At 39.9% G+C, this 17,340-nt stretch overlaps 2 protein-coding genes across 2 annotated transcripts; both read right to left on the bottom strand.

The window, feature by feature from the left end:
- Window positions 1–1,585: 1,585 nt before the first annotated feature.
- LOC140362492 (female protein-like) lies at window positions 1,586–2,677 on the bottom strand. The gene is made up of 4 exons (XM_072448587.1): window positions 2,531–2,677; window positions 2,363–2,446; window positions 2,263–2,292; window positions 1,586–2,130 (listed from the first exon to the last, which is right to left on the bottom strand). The coding sequence occupies exons 1-4, from the start codon at window positions 2,631–2,633 to the stop codon at window positions 1,625–1,627; spliced, it is 723 nt and encodes a 240-aa protein (XP_072304688.1). The 5' UTR covers window positions 2,634–2,677; the 3' UTR covers window positions 1,586–1,624.
- Window positions 2,678–5,827: 3,150 nt separating this feature from the next.
- Window positions 5,828–16,077, bottom strand: LOC140363517 (solute carrier family 2, facilitated glucose transporter member 5-like). Its single transcript, XM_072450123.1, has 12 exons — window positions 15,985–16,077; window positions 15,233–15,331; window positions 15,004–15,164; window positions 14,810–14,934; window positions 14,576–14,728; window positions 12,844–12,969; window positions 11,917–12,104; window positions 11,124–11,234; window positions 10,957–11,058; window positions 7,264–7,339; window positions 6,960–7,087; window positions 5,828–6,201 (listed from the first exon to the last, which is right to left on the bottom strand). The coding sequence occupies exons 1-12, from the start codon at window positions 16,024–16,026 to the stop codon at window positions 5,968–5,970; spliced, it is 1,545 nt and encodes a 514-aa protein (XP_072306224.1). The 5' UTR covers window positions 16,027–16,077; the 3' UTR covers window positions 5,828–5,967.
- Window positions 16,078–17,340: the final 1,263 nt, after the last annotated feature.

Here is a 17,340-nt window from a genome sequence, read left to right as displayed (position 1 = left end):
GGCCTCAGTGGATTCATAACGATTGCCACACTCCAAACAACAAGGTCTGAACCGCTAACTAAGCAAAGTAAAGAAAGCTTTTTGTAGAGGCTAGTTTGTCCTGCCAAAACAGCCACTACTGGTTGAAGGTGTAAAGAAGATTCAAGCACGCGTGTCTAGCTGTTGTGGCGAGACCCGTCACCCCGGTTCAGCAACTATACTTCCTGTTTAGCACGTATAAGTACTGTTCCAGCACGTATTCTCTGTCTGTGATGGCGCAGCGGTTAGTGACACAGCTCTGAGTGCAGAGGTTCCTGGGATTGACACCTGACACTTTTTCCCCCTCGTTTCCTAACTTCATAGTAAAAGAGGACTAGAGAGGAATGCTACCAAAACCCCTGAACTAATTTGTTATTGAAATAAATGTGAAAATGATTTGTTGTTTTTATTTGTGTTTCACTTTTCACATATAATCTAGGTCTATATTCAACAAAGCCTAAAGATCTACCAACAGATCTAAATTATTGTATAATCTAGTATTATTCTAATTGTCAGTATTAAACAGGTTTTATTTTTGTTCAACCATAATTAGGCTATAGAAACACAATGTGTGACGTCCAATGTGTAGCTCAGGACCCGTATTCTTGTTCTGTTTGCCTCTGTAAATAATAAAAACTGCCAAGATTAAAATGGTCGATGAGGAAATTATTCCATTTTGATGGCATATGCATATATTGATAATTATTAGACAAAATTATTTTTAGACAAAATTAATCTACTGCTTTGGCAAGTATTTTCACAATTTCAAAAAGATGGCATCTCCAAGCTTTTACTATAGACCGTGAATGCAGAGCCGTGACGTGGCCAAATGGCCCAGCAGTTTCAGGAGCCGCGGCACTGCCATATAGCCTCATGGCTAACCCTAACCTTAACCTTGACCCTAACCTTAACCCTAACCTTAACCATAACCCTAACCTTAACCCTAACCTTAACCCGGCGCGGTCTAAAACGGCGCGGTCAATTAGCGCAGCAGTTTCAGGAGCCGCGGCACAAAATAACATGGCAGTTTCGGCCGCGCGCCGCGGCTCTGTAGACACTCCCTATTTTAAACACACATTTACAACTGAATTAATTAAGTAAACACACTTTATTTCCACTTTTGTTAATGATATACAATGACTTAGAGGCAGATTCCATTTGTGAAAAAATACATTTGACCTTTCTCCAGATAGTCTTGTAATATTGAAAAAAGTGCAAATCTATGGAGAAAACCATAGTGACGTGGTCACTTTTGATTGTGATTTGATTGGCTAAAAATACCCATTGCTTTTCTATGGGGCTCTGGGGCGCTTTCCAAACCTCCCCACGGGAACGTAGAAAAGTGACCCAAGCTGCGCAAGCAGACCACGCGGCGTGCAAACAAAGTATACATCTATATCTATTATATATATATATATATATATATATATATATATATATATATATATATATATATATATATATATATATATATATATATATATATATATATATATATATATATATATTATTTTACACATTTACACTAATAAGAATAATGTATTTTTGAAAAAATTATATTGTTTTTAGACAGGGCAGATTGACAGGGGGGGCGGCCCCAGCGCCCTTAATGGACCAGCCGCTGCTGCAACACATAGTCCCACACGTTCATGTCCGTCATCTTCCCCACCAAGGCGTCCGAGTTGGAGATACCCATCAGCCCGTCCTGATCTTTCCCCAGGATTAAAACGCCTCCTGGGCTTATGCTGTACCCCTTTTTGAGGTACCTCTGCTCGCCCACCATCCCGTTCACCCGCAGCTCTGCGGCTCCCGTGCTGGACGCCCACGAGACGCAATAGTTGATCCAGTCCTGAGACCTGTAATTGTGGGGGAGGTTGATGAACTCGTTGCCGATCCACAGTCCCACTTCATTGTCAATGGAAATCATGAGTTCGTTTTCGTGGCCGTTGCTGGAGTAGGACAGGACGGTGTGAACTCCGGCAGTTTCGGCTTGGACGTGCACGCAGACGGTGAACTGATCCAAGTCCATGGGGTGGGACAGACGGACCAATGCGTAAGTGCCATAGTTCTTTTCCTGGAAGTTCAACACCAACGGGAAGAGTCCACGAGAGTCTGAAAGTGTAACAGTTTTGGCAATATCATGAAATAGCAGAATATCATCATGGACTTTTAGCAGTAAAATACATTGTTTTTTTATTGCAGTGGCGTGTACAAAACTATTCATATTTTTCAAATCTCTCTCACCTTGCACGGGTCTGGTGCTACGCGTTCCTCCTTGAAGAAAAAGAGAAACATATTAGCATAGTATTAAATCTTAATATTCTCTGTTTGTACCACTGTGTACCTTTGTGCATTTGCTTCCCAATAGATGTGATCAAACCCTCAATCTTGAGGAGTTTTGACTCAATTTCATCTTGGCGACAAAATGCTAAAACACAAACAGCCTCGTTTACATTGATTTGCATGCACTAAAATATTTGGGCGTGAACAGTGACGTAGATGTTTGACGTACATCCTTTGCCCAGACGTGGGAGAAAGGAGGACTCCACCACGCGGTCGTTCAGAGGTTGAGCGATTCTGTAGTCATTCCACAGGGTCTTATTATCTATGTCCATCAACGTGCTTTCCAGTTTACGAATCTGTGCAAAAAAACAATGTTATGGTCCATCTAAGGTTTGTCGGTCGTAATTACATGTGGAGGGCACGGACCTATGGAGACTGAATGCTTTTAAAGAACTATGCAAATGTATGATCCACAAATGTTGAACAGGGATTGGCTCCACAAACTGGCCATATCAATTGTAAGGCTTAAAGTCCCGACACCGGACAGCAATAACGTCTTTCGGATTGAATATTGGCACCACTTTCTGAAGCTTATTTCACCTCAGTTACTTTTTGCTGACAGAGAAGACTGTGCATTTGTTTCAATTGGATAGGCCAAGTACTTACAGAGATAGAGATAAATCAGAGCAACAAATCTGTAACTATATCATGAACTTACCCCGGTGAACAAGGCAGTCCCTCTATAGAGCAAAAAAGGTAACCAGTTCCATTGATGCGTCTGCTCCAACAGGGAATCGGCAACACATTTCAGGGAGCGGCCAACTGCATCATGTTTGTGCTGTTCACGCGGCCCATTCGCACGCGCCTCTGCAGCGCTCTGTGCTGCTGCCGCTGTTGTACCCACTGCACATCCAGCCAGGCCACGGCGGAGGAGGCCGGCACCGGACAGGCCCGGGCGGAAAGATGACCCCAAATGTGTGCATCGTATCTCGAAGGTTGGACATTGGTGCCGGAAATAAAATGTTCTATAATTGCCTCGTAAAGGAGAGAGCGCTCTGTCTCTCGTGTATATGCGTTAACTGGAGTGAAGTTACACGAAACCAGTCGAAACACTCCTGCCTTATCTGTGTTTTCCCTGTTGAAGACCCTTAACCCTAACCTTAACCTGACCCTAACCTTAACCCTAACCTTAACCCTAACCTTAACCTGACCCTAACCTTAACCCTAACCTTAACCCTAACCTTAACCCTGACCCTAACCTTAACCTTAACCCTAACCTTAACCTTAACCCTGACCCTGACCCTAACCTTAACCCTAACCTTAACCTTAACCCTAACCTTAACCCTGACCCTAACCTTAACCCTAACCTTAACCCTAACCCTGACCCTAACCCTGACCCTAACCTTAACCCTGACCCTAACCTTAACCCTAGCCTTAACCCTGACCCTAACCTTAACCCTAACCTTAACCCTAACCTTAACCCTGACCCTAACCTTAACCTTAACCCTGACCCTAACCTTAACCCTAACCTTAACCCTGACCCTAACCTTAACCCTAACCTTAACCCTAACCTTAACCCTGACCCTAACCTTAACCCTGACCCTAACCTTAACCCTAACCTTAACCCTAACCTTAACCCTGACCCTAACCTTAACCCTAACCTTAACCCTGACCCTAACCTTAACCCTGACCCTAACCTTAACCCTAACCTTAACCCTAACCTTAACCCTAACCTTAACCCTGACCCTAACCTTAACCCTGACCCTAACCCTAACCTTAACCTTAACCTTAAACCTAACCTTAACCCTAACCTTAACCCTGACCCTGACCCTAACCCTAACCCTAACCCTAACCTTAACATTAACCCTAACCTTAACCCTGACCCTAACCCTAACCCTAACCTTAACCTTAACCCTAACCTTAACCTTAACCCTGACCCTAACCTTAACCCTAACCTTAACCCTAACCTTAACCCTGACCCTAACCTTAACCCTAACCTTAACCCTGACCCTAACCTTAACCCTGACCCTAACCTTAACCCTAACCTTAACCCTAACCTTAACCCTAACCTTAACCCTGACCCTAACCTTAACCCTGACCCTAACCCTAACCTTAACCTTAACCTTAAACCTAACCTTAACCCTAACCTTAACCCTGACCCTGACCCTGACCCTAACCCTAACCCTAACCTTAACATTAACCCTAACCTTAACCCTGACCCTAACCTTAACCTTAACCCTGACCCTAACCTTAACCCTGACCCTAACCTTAACCCTGACCCTAACCTTAACCTTAACCCTAACCTTAACCTTAACCCTAACCTTAACCTTAACCCTGACCCTAACCTTAACCCTGACCCTAACCTTAACCCTGACCCTAACCCTAACCCTAACCTTAACATTAACCCTAACCTTAACCCTGACCCTAACCCTAACCTTAACCTTAACCTTAACCTTAACCTTAACCCTAACCTTAACCTTAACCCTGACCCTAACCTTAACCCTGACCCTAACCTTAACCCGGCGCGGTCTAAAACGGCGCGGTCAAATAGCGCAGCAGTTTCAGGAGCCACGGCACAAAATAACATGGCAGTTTCTGTAGACACTCCCTTTAAAATATGTATCCAAACAGTCAATGTTAAAAAATTCAATTTTGGACATTTAAAAAGAAAAAAACACTGTCATGTCAAATAGCCCCCCTATAATTTGTACCACCAGCCGCCACTGATGTGTTGTCCATATCGGAAATTAGAGACCAAATGTCCTGTGAGAGCAACAGTACAATGGTGGGGAATGTGTTGAGCTGGGGGACCACCCCTCTGAGCCTGTACGGAGGGGTGCAGCTGGAGTCTCATTATAGATGTACATGAGTGACCAATCATGGGGTTTGTTCCGTTTGCTTTAAGCTGGAGAACCTGATTTTCACGCCACCAAAGTAGTTCCTAATTCTCACAAACCCTTGGACATGTTGATATTCACGAGCATTCATTTTCTGGCTTTTGCACAGCTTTAAAACAGTTAAGTGAAACCGGGGCTGATTCCAGCTCCTGCCGAGACATAAAATACTTAAATATTAGATGCAAACAGCGTGCAGTGGTCTCGAAAACACAAAATGTAATAATTTACAAAGAAATGTCAGGTACCCCAGCTTTAAAATAATAACTAAAGCAACTGCAATTTGACTGTGAGGCCTTTTTTGGTTGGAAAATTCAAACTTTTGGTTGATACATATAATGGTGCAAGTTAAAGTCTTATATAAATGGTATTTTAACTGTCTCTGCTTCTGAACAGGCTATATAAACATATTATGTAACTCATAATGTTATGTGTATGTTGTCTTGCTTTGTCCATAAAGGCTTACCAACTTACATGTTTGTCCAATTCTGGTTATTGATAGAAAAACCTTCATTGGGGGGGAAAAGCTTCAGTTTAACGGATTTAATGTAATTTAATTTAAAAAAATGTGTAAATCAAATGCCTTTTAACACAACAAAATAAATACATTTGACATTAAAGCATCACAAATCCAAATCATGTAGTGCAAAATAACAATATAATACAGATAGAAGGGACATTTCTGGAGAATAAATTAGAGATAACTGTGAGGGCCTGGAACATTGCCTCAATAACAGTCAGAGCTACGTCGTGTTCCCTGCTCCACTTTCTCTCAAAAAGCTGTGACCTTCTCTTCCTCCTCGCTCCCCGGCCCGTCAGCTTTGTTCTGAGTCAGAGGCTGCTTCCCGTCGCCCAGTTTGATCTCCACTCTGTTCCTCTTGGCAAACATCTGCGAGATCTCCAAAAAGGTCTGGTTTTTGGTCTCAGGAAGCACTATCCAGATGTAGACCAGTGTGAGCAAACAGATGCAGGAGAAGATGATGAAGCTGAAGGAGCCCAGCCCGCTCTGAAGAACCACACAGGAAACATGGAACAATAACTGGAATAGCAGGTACATAGATGGATTCATGAATCTCAAATGCTAAATTGGATGTGCAATTGTCTGTGAGTTTTGAGATTGGCTCTGAATGTGGAATGTACTTTTGGCTGCAGCAAAAACACAATAACGGGGAAATGTATGACAGCCGACAGTTAAGCACTAACTGAACCCACTTTTGGACGTCTATAAAATGGAAAGACTAACTTTAGCACTGAATTTGAAAATGGACACATTTGCCAGATATTGGGACAAATGGGACAGGTACAAAACATACATAAGCCAAACTGACAATCTTTGGACTACGGCTTTATTTGTATTTCTTAGTTTTTGCTTTCTCACTTTCTGTGTCCTGTTCTGTTTGTATTTGTTTTGTATTATAAGATAAGATAAGATAATCCTTTATTGTCCACACATGGGGAAATTTCATACACATGGGGAAATTTCATTATCTTAAAAAATTCATTATCTTAAATGAAAATTTTAATTTGAAATGGAAATTTAAGATTAAAGATTAAGATTATCTTCAATGGAAATTTCATTATCTCAAAGCAATAAAAAGAAGGAGCATTTCCCCCTTGATTCTGTTGCCCTGAGATCTTTCCTCAAGTAAAGTTACTGTCCTGAAGTTCAACAAGTCTTGCCTCTGTTGTCTCTATGTTTTTGTTTTCGTGTGTGATGTCCTGCCGTGATGTCCTGCCTTGAGACAACTGTTGTATTATACGGACCTCCAGAAAAGGGAAGACGAGCCCCACAGTGAAGTTGGAGAGCCAGTGCACGGACCCTGCCACCATGAAGGCAGCGGGCCGCGCAGACTGCCTGAACATCTCAGTGGTGACTACATACGGGATGGGACCTGCACACAGAGAAAACCACAAGACCAAAACACTGCAGACGCTCCATCAGTCTTCAGGGCCTAACGGATATTCACGTCTCAAACAGTCAAACATGTATCATTACACGTCTGGCTGAGTCTAAACATCACTTGAGTTAATGGAGAGGTGAGGGTGTGTGTGAATAAGCAGCACTCACTGGGGCCAATGGCGTGGCCGATGACGTAGATGATGACACACGAGATACTGATGTAAGGCATCCAGGTCACTTTGTCCTTTCAACACAAAACTCTAATCAGCACCTGGCCAAAAGATGCTGTGTAATTGGAATCAGAATTACATGTTCATTCTTTCTAATATTCAAAAGTTATAAAATAAAACAGAGAAGTGTGACTGGATTTGCTATCATTCATTTAACATATTGTGCTGTTTTGGAATATTTTGTATTATTATCAGAGTTGATAAAAGAAATCCCAAAGAATGAACCATGTAAAAACACAAATTTGTGTTGATTTTGATGTATCAGAGCCACGATACATGAACCTTCAGATGCACACAGAGACACAGGGGTTAAAACAGAACAATAACAAACACACTCCATTCTCATGATGGGGCACAAGTGTATATTTTGTTCCTGTCCAAATAGTATACTTATATATATAATAGCCTGTGGCTATTTTAAAGGGGACATATTATGTCAACTTTTATTTTTATATTTATTTTGCTGTTTGAACAGTGTTCTCTCACTATACCCTTTGTATTTTCATTGTTTCACGGATGTTTGAGAATTCCCGTATTATCCTGCATTTGAGATTCAGATACTTTAACCGCCATAAAAATCTACACACATTAAATGGCTTTAAACATGTGAGTTTGGTCCCTCTATGACCATTTGTGATGACATGAGTTATTTTGTAGACGCTCAGCATATTTCTAAAATGTGTGTATCCATTGACTTCCCTCTCAAAATCAGAATTGAAACTTTTATTGGTGCATTTGTTTAAGTTTCTGGAGCAAACCAACAAAACCCAACAAATTTGCCATTTTGGCCCCACCCCCATAATATCTATAGTGACTCTATATGCATGGGATTACACCATCTATATGAACAATAACCATCTTCGAACAACTTTTGCAGAGAAACCATAAGTGTTAAAAGTCCCCCGGGAAAGTACTACACACCCCACAATGCAACAGGGTTCATTGTAGTTCCTCAAGGCTCGTATGCTGTGGTTTATTTCCATTACTGTTTTTTCCATTACTGTGTGAGGAGCAGAGCCTAGTTTCGCTGCCTTTTTATCCTACCTTATCCTGTGTGTATCGGTACCGTGTGCGTCCATATGATGTGAGTATTGTTTGTAACCATGTTTACATGTCCAAGTTCTGTCAGTTAGAGCGCAGATGCTTGTTTGCGTGCTGATGTTGGCTGTTAAAGTGATAGCGCGCGGCTGGGCTCCACCTGTTACTACCGACTAACAGTGCTTAAGTTCTACACATGTATGTCCATAATTCAATCCTTTATTCTGTATATTTCATTGCAAATGGTCCCTTAAGTAGGGCTTCCTCTCGTGGTCATTTAGTGTAACTACACTAGGGCTCCCTCTGGTGGTCGCTGAATGTAACCACATTAGGGCTCCCTCTGTTGGTCGTTGCGTGTAACTACATGCCTTTATTCATTTTCACTGCAACCTGTTTGCGACTGTTTCCTGACATAGTTTTTATAGTCTTTCTTTTCAGATAACCACACACACATACACACCAAATATTTACACACCCACGCACCTTTCCTCTCAAATCCATCAGTAAATATACCTCCTCCTCCCAATGTTTGCTCCCTTCAATAAATGTTCAAAGTGTGAACTGGAGTTGTCTGTTCCTTCTAACCGAGGAAGACTCAGTTGAAGATTGATCAGTAATCAGTGCATACCGGACGCACATACTATCGCACAATAAGATCATTATCATTTGTTTTAATTAAAATGATTTACATAGATAATGTGTTGATAGTGAATCCCTCTTCGAGTCTGAGTTGGAGGCGTGAAAAAATATTTTCAAGTGTTTCTGTTGGTATTCGAGTCAGAGTCTCAAATGTCAGAAACAGAATCATTTGTTTCATTTTGACGACGTGAGAAGTTGTTTCGGGAATTTGTGTCATTCATTGACTTCCATTATAAACTCATTTTTGGACCTTATTGTTGTGACTCTAGAAAAGCCTCAGCATCTTTGGACAATTTGTGCCTGTAAACCAGCTTACAAATATTAATTTAGAATTGTTGGTAGCGAGTACCTCTTACAGTTTGGTTGGAGTGACCGTTTTTGTTGGTAAAAAAGGAAATGTTACACAATTGCAAAATAAAATGTAAAATAAAAGGCAGAAGCTTTCTTGGCTTTTAATGAAAGGTGATTGTCAAAATAGGCATTTATACTGAAAATCTATGAGCTCAGCACAACAAACTGACATCTAAGGGGTTAATACATTTTGGTCATTTATAAAGCCAATATGTCATTTTAAAGAGAACCCCTTCACAATGAAAATAAAATATAAAAAATATTAATATTTAACTATTTTATGGCATACAGTTTAAAGATCAGAAAATTTACAAAATACAAAATGTGTACAAATCACTCTCAGTGTTTACATTGGCACAAGGCACAAAGCTAAGGAAGAACAAACGCACTTCCACCCATAATCCCTCTCTCTACAGGACTGGTGTTGGTAGAGACAATATTTGGTATTGACCTTTGCACAATTGTACATTTGTTTCAGTGTCAGATACTGTATCAGATGTCATGATATATTTCCAAGTTCCTGTTCTCAAACAAAGAGTAGGCTACACTTTTTATAATAAAAGCTTGATAAAACTATAATAACTCTCTTGTAAATCACTTGTAAATGACTATTTTTTTATAATGTTTACTCTCTGTCTGGTCGTCTTACATTGTCCTGTCTGTGATAAACCAGTGGGGCCCCTGGTGGCATCAGCCTGGTTTAGTGGTGAGTGTGTGGTCAGTGGTTCTCATGTCTCAGCACTGGTTCACTCTTAAACGTCTCCATGATCTCAGAAAACAGACATCCAGTCATCAGGGGCCCGTCTGCAACACTGGAGCGAGTATTTGTGGCCCCATCACTTCAACAATTTGATGCAGTAAAAAAATATTTTCAATGGCAATAAAATCAATAATGCTACTGCTCAATCGTACAGCATATGTAGGTTAAATAGTGTTTGTCACTGGGAATGGATTGCATTGTAGAAATATAAAGTGGATATGATGGTACACATAGGTATTTCACTGGCAGTTATCTCCAATAATTTAATTAATTAATTAATTCAAACAAGTAATGTCTAATAGGAGAACAAATATAAATGAGGAGGGCTGCGTGGGTACTGAAAGTCCAGAAAAAGGTAAACTTAAAACAGGCGCTCAATTGGAGAGGGGTGATTCGTTGCAAAAAGAGAAAGTTGTCTATGTGGGTATGAATTGTGGCAGAAAAAAAAAAACGTTATTAGTAGAAAATTCCCACCAACAAAAAATCCAAGGCACTCTGTTTAGAGCAAATAATTAAAAAGCCTTTATTCAAACATGGCTTTTAATTAAAAATTTGCACCAACGCGTTTCGGCCTAAAGCGTGGCCTTCCTCAGGGTGCATTATGTGTCCAATCATGTGTCAGTGAATTCATGTCTAATAGGAGTTATATTGATCTGCTGCAAATTGACATAACTTGGTGTAAATGTAAAAATGTTAGTAACTACAGCATCAAGGTAAAGAAACACACATTCTTGTTACCTCTGAGGACCTCTACTGTTCATCTAAGAATGAAACACCCTTTGCTGCACTAGTACTGCTTTGTGCCGCTAGAGGGCAGCAGAGTAACATGAGTTTGTGCGGTACCTGGAAGTTGAGCGCCACAGTCAGTAACGCACTGGCAGCACAGCAGATCCCAAATCCACTGAGCAGCAGGAGACGGCGCCCACTGGCCTCTACGATGAAGACCTACACAAAATAGCACCATTAGCTTCCATTTGAACTGATACACTTTACAATCTGTGTCTACTCACTGCAGCTATGGTCATGAAGACATTGACTGCACCAGTTCCCACAGTCACATATTGAATGTCATTGGCTTTGACTCCAGCCGTGGCATAAATACTGTCTGCGTAGTAATAAATCTGTGGAGGAATAAAAGAGTGAACAGCAAACTGTCAAATTACTGCAAAACCCTTGTGTGAAATGTAATGCCTTTTCTAATTAAATCGTGTTAATTAGACGTATTCATTTTAAGTAAATTTAATTTGCTTTGTTTAGACCCTAAATGATAAGAACACTGATTTATAGTCAACAGTACATGGTTTAGTGTCGAAAGAAACTCTAGGCTTACTTTTAATGGTTAATACTGACTTAACCATGTGCAATACCGTCATATTCATGTGCAATTACTGTTGTACTCACATGCAATAATGTCACATTCATGTGCATATAACTGATGAAAATAGTGTTTATTTTACTATTATTATTATTATTAGTATCATCTTGTCTTACGCTAGCTGTTCCCCTCCATTCCTTATTAAGAAATGAGAGGTTTGTTCTATAGGAGTTTTTGTTTATAAGAGTTTTGTTTATAAGAGTTCTTCTATTAAGAGTGTTTTTTAAACTTCAAAGTTATCTGTCCTTTCCCACTATATCTACCTGCGTTGCGACAATGAAATTTCCCCATGTGTGGACAATAAAGGAATATCTTATCTTTTTTTTAGTCTTGCCTTATTTTTTAATTATTATTTGAACAAAGAATATATATAATACTATGTAACAAAACAAGGACGACAAGGTCGAGCACAAAGACGGTTGTTTTACCGCGTTGACCCCGGACAGCTGCTGGCCCATGTTCATGACAACGATGGAAATGAGCTGCCAGCGGAGAGAGCGTTTGGACAGCAGCGCGAGCACGGACAGACGACCCTCCGCGCGCTCCGACTGGTCCTCCAGATGCATCTCTGACAGCTCTTCATCCACGTCCTGCCAGCCCCTCAGACGCTGCAGTCCTGCTCACACGGGTGCAAGAGAAAGCACTGATGAGCCTTTGTACAATACTTTCTCTGATTGATAAAGAAGGCCTGTCACGATAATTACCATATCGACTTATTGTTCAATAATTTTTGGGGGTCAATATTTATCGGGGGTGCTTTTTGTTTGCACTAATGGGAGACAGTTAATATTTTCCTGTGCTAAAAATAAGATGCCGTTAGCTCAATAATTTAGATAACTTAACTTATCAAGTGTTTCATTTCAAATCATATTTTAAACAATATTTTACATTTAAAATTGTTTTTTTGAGGGCGCATAATCCGAATTTAGATGTATTGTGTCAGTGACATATAGTTTCAATATTATTGTTTTTGCCCTGCGACGAGTTGACCACTGTCCAGGGTGTACCCCGCCTAAGGCCCGAAGTCATTGGGGCTCCAGTCACCCGCGACCCCGAAAAGGGAACAAGCGGTAGAAAATGGATGGATGGATGGATCATTATATTACACTTAAAATGTTGTTATATGTCATGACAAATACTTACTTTTGTTATGCCAAAGGGACAATTCGCTCACATTTACTACTCACTTCAATAAATGTTGCCATAATGGAGGCACAATGATAAGTGCCTTGCTCAAGCACAGAGTGGCAGCATGTATTGTCAGTAACATGAATAGAACCCAAACTCCTTTTGGGGGAAAAGATCTTCAACTGCAGCATCAATCATCTTGTACTGTCTGACCTTTTCTGAGTTACCTTTTCTGGCGTTCTTCTCGTCGCCTCTCTGAATGAGCAAGTACCTGGGGCTCTCAGGGAAAAACGGCAGCAGCAGGAGCTCGATGGCAGCGGGGATGCCAGTGAGGCCCAGCATCAGAGTCCAGCCTGCACAAACAGCACAGTCCAAAACATGTTCAGGGACAATATCATATGCAAACCAATGTCCCATCTGCAAGTCAGTGTTAAAAGAGAGTGTTCTTCAGTGAGAGACTGATCCACCCTCGTTGTGTGAAGGAGAGGTTTCACAGGTCTTTCCTTCCTGCTGCTGTCAGACTGTATAACGAACACTGTTAGCCCTGAACATGTGCAATACTGACTTAACCATGTGCAATACTGACTTAACCATGTGCAATACCGTCATATTCATGTGCAATACTGACTTAACCATGTGCAATACTGACTTAACTATGTGCAATACTGACTTAACCATGTGCAATATTGTCATATTCATGTGCAATTACTGTCATACTCACAAAGCAATTAAGGCCATATTCATGTGCAATACTGACTTAACCATGTGCAATACCGTCATATTCATGTGCAATACTGACTTAACCATGTGCAATACCGCCATATTCATGTGCAATACTGACTTAACCTTGTGCAATACCGTCATATTCATATGCAATACTGACTTAACCTTGTGCAATACCGTCATATTCATGTGCAATACTGACTTAACCATGTGCAATACCGCCATATTCATGTGCAATACTGACTTAACCTTGTGCAATACCGTCATATTCATATGCAATTACTGTCATACTCACAAGCAATTAAGACCGTATTCAGGTGCATATAACTGACGTAAATAAGAGTGTTTACTTACCATTAGTATTAGTATTATTTTGTCTTATGCTAGCTATTTTTTACTTTACTTTATCATTATTTACTTTATTTTATTATTATTTGATTTTTATCTTTATCTTTTTATTTTAAGATGTATAAGATATGAGAGGAGTTTTGTTAATAAGAGTTTTTTGTTTTGTTTTGTTTATAAGAGTTCTTCTATTAAGAATGTTTTTTTGAAACTTCCAATAAGTTATCTGTCCTTTCCCTCTGTATCTACTGCGTTGTAACACCGACATTTCCCCATGTGTGGACAATAAAGGAATATCTTATCTTATCATTCAAGATTGGATTTGTTTGTATTGTGATTTTTATGCATCTTTTATTTGATTATAAATCAAAGAAATCAATCTTTCTGTAAATAATAGTACAGATGAAAAAAACAATAGCAGATTTACCTTTCTCAACAGTAAATGAGTAATAATATAAAAAATACTGAAGATTTTCAATATTTAATTAATAATAACAACATTTACAATCAGAATAATCATGATCATAATACGTTACACCATTGCATGATTCAAGAAAGGTGTCTTGCCCAAAGACACAAAAATGACAATACCAAGGAACAACATGCTATTTAGTTAAATTAAGTTAAATTCATGCATAACTCAAATAGAAGCTCAAGAGCATTCTTCCCATACATTACATTTACAACAGACATAAAGATTTTTAAAAATGCTGAGGTCTGGTATTGCTCTTGAATCGATGAAGCAATCAAAATAAAATCTAAAAATCTCTAGCTTGACGTAGTTGCCCTTTGACCTCTCAAGTGATCAATGTAAATCAATAAAACGCTGAAGATGAATATCTAAAACCAGGCGGTGAACAACATATTTTTGTGTGCAGGTCGTTTTCATACCCGTGCTATTTCCCAGTATGCTTCTTATGCCCAGAACCTGCGCGCTGAGGATGCCGAGGGTGATGAAGAGTTGGGGAACGATACAGATGGCTCCTCTCAGGTTCTTTGGAGAGAGTTCACCCAGATACATCGGCACCACAGTGGACGACAGCCCTGTTGAATATACATAAATACTTTTAAACACCCACATTACTCGCCGTTCTATCATAATGACGTATGTAAACGAATCACAACCTGCGCAGATGCCCACTATAAATCTGGCCACAATTATGATCTCGTAGGACTTTGAGATCTCGCTGACTCCCATCATCACCGCGGGCACGATGGAGAAGATATTGTTGAAGAGGAGAGTGCCCTTCCTGTCAATTAAACACACACAATTGTCTTTGTATTTGCCTTGCATTTTAATAATTCGTTCGTATTTTTACCTCCCTAGTTTGTTGACAAGCGGAGCGACCATCAGGGACCCAAAAAACCCCCCCAGAGGATACATGGACACGGACAGGGACCACAGCACAGTGAGGAAGCTCTCCTCCATGGGCTCGTTGTAGCGCTCCAGGTACGTGGCATTGTAAAAGGCTTTCATAAACTGCAAAAGGTGAAGATGATAATAGTGAGGACAATATACTTTTATGGGACTGGGTGATGGGTCGTTACCAGAGCAGGAGAGTTGACCACGGCCACGTTGTAACCGTACTGGAAGGATGAGCCGAATGCGGATATGAGAGTAGCCAGGGCGAGGACCAGGGTTAATCTCTGTCAAAGAAAGATCAGCGATATTAACAATGTGTGCAAGCATAAGATATGACTGAAGATGTTTGTCTTGTACCAGTTGGATACGTTCATATGACCAGAAAAAGCAGCAAGAATTGGTGTATTTGTGTTAAAAAGTGTCTGTTTTATTTGACTGGATCGTAAGTTATATATATATATATATATATTTGCTTACAATTATGAGTTGTTCTAGAAATTTAAAAGGACCCCAAGAAGAAGAGCAGTACTGATGACGCTGATGGGGATCTATTAAACACTAAACAATCAAGAAATCAGATTGAACATTTCAATAATTCTCCAGCAATTAAACAATGATCAGTTTTGATGTGTGGATGTAAACGTGGCCACTGTTATTTCAAAATTTAGTTTGAATAATATTTCAACAGCAACAGCAACAGCAACAGCAACAGCAACAACAACAACATGAAAATCAGTACTAGGCCTTCAACTAAACCAAATAAATACATAAATAAATAGCATCTGTAAACTCTAACACAGCTGGAGTTGCATGCATTTACCCTGGTTAAGTTAAGATTTGGCAGAACTTTATTAGTGCAGCAAAATGACAGAGAATAATTTGTGCAGTGCCTCCCCATGTCATGAAATATTCCTTACAGTTTCTGCATATCACTCACCCCTCTCCTCTCGGGTGTTGCTCCAGCCTGTTTCTCCTTCATGACTGTTTGTTTGGACTCTTTTCAGCAGTTACCACAGGACATTGTCTGGACGGAGCTGGACCTGTTCTGCCCTTTGAACCTGGAACCACAGGCCCTGCTTTATGGCCACGGCTGATGTTTATGGGTCCACTGCTGCTGACGGTGCGTTTAGGTTCAGGGAGGCTTCGGTAAAATAAACTTCAGACGCGTGTGTTATGCCATGATGCGTTTATGGCACCTTTAGTGGTCTCCCAGGGTCTGCAGCTGTTAGAGTAATTGTTTGATCGTGATATTGGTACGAGAGTTGGCTTGCTTATCCACCTGCAGAGAAAGCATTTAATTACAAGCCATAAAACTCAATTAATGGTTTCAGTGGGAAATCATTACAAAATCTGTTGTAATTATACAAAAACAAACCACCTTATGTTTCGTTCTATCGAGGCACTAACATGAGTTTCACAGATGTAAAGCAAAATCTCACAATTGTGTTCGAACATAAAAATAAATTAGGCAGTTTTTGACCCTATTTCTACCTATTTATCAGTTAAATGTACATTTTCTTAGTGCAAATATTGAACAATGTGTTTATAAAAAATCGAAATAAAATAATTACTTACTTTTGCACTAAATCTTAAAAAAAAAAATAGGATTTTAATAGTATAAGATCATTAAAGAACCATTTAATGAAAAACAAAAAAATATGTACTTACAATCCCACCAAGAAGATGACAACTGTTCTTTAGGAGAGGTTTAAACGGGAAAAACTAGGTAGTGTCACTTTAGGCAAATATTACTAATGCAAACAAAGTATTTGACACAGCAGCCTCTTCTGAAACAGTTAGGCAAAGGTTTATTATCCACATTTAAAAAAATGATTCACATTGAAGTGACAGTGAGTGGTATTTACTGCAGTGTAATTACCCAGAATGCCTGGACTAATGAATGAAGTGGGCGCTGAGCCTGCAGAGTCCAACCCAATGGTGCAATGTCACAGGATGAGTCTGTGGAGGGAATTGTCAGGATGCTGTTGTTTTATGTTAAGCCCAAAATGTCTCCACTTTCCCACACTATCTCGGCACCGTCACTTTAAATATATGACTGTCTAGTAATAACCTTGACTCCGGGGCCCATTACTTTGTCGGTAGCTAAAAATATTGGTTGTTTATGTTTTCAGAATAAACATGAAGAAAAGCCTGGGAAGGTACAACTTCTATTTAACCAGGTAATAACCCATATAAACTTTGTGATACTTTATCAGAGACGTGTACACTTAGAAACACATGATCAAAAGTAAAATAACTCTGAACATTTTTATTACCGGTTCTGTAAATGTAC

The sequence above is a fragment of the Eucyclogobius newberryi genome, unplaced genomic scaffold (genome assembly GCF_026437365.1).
Source record: "Eucyclogobius newberryi isolate DKJ021-1_F unplaced genomic scaffold, fEucNew1.0.hap1 SCAF_17, whole genome shotgun sequence".
NCBI classification, from domain to species: Eukaryota; Metazoa; Chordata; class Actinopteri; order Gobiiformes; family Gobiidae; genus Eucyclogobius; species Eucyclogobius newberryi.
Note: the sequence above shows the minus strand (reverse complement) of the source record. Positions and strands in the feature narration are given on the sequence as shown.

Coding starts and splice junctions, on each gene's coding strand:
- LOC140363517 (XM_072450123.1), bottom strand. CDS start 16,026: ATGAAGGAGAAACAGGCTGGAGCAACACCCGAGAGGAGAGGG. Junction 7,340..10,956: donor CTGTGGCGCTCAACTTCCAG/GTACCGCACAAA, acceptor TTGTGTTGAAAG/GACAAAGTGACCTGGATGCC. Junction 7,088..7,263: donor CGGCCACGCCATTGGCCCCA/GTGAGTGCTGCT, acceptor CTCTGTGTGCAG/GTCCCATCCCGTATGTAGTC.
- LOC140362492 (XM_072448587.1), bottom strand. CDS start 2,633: ATGGACATAGATAATAAGACCCTGTGGAATGACTACAGAATCGCTCAA. Junction 2,447..2,530: donor CCCACGTCTGGGCAAAGGAT/GTACGTCAAACA, acceptor TTTGTGTTTTAG/CATTTTGTCGCCAAGATGAA. Junction 2,131..2,262: donor TAGCACCAGACCCGTGCAAG/GTGAGAGAGATT, acceptor TTACACTTTCAG/ACTCTCGTGGACTCTTCCCG.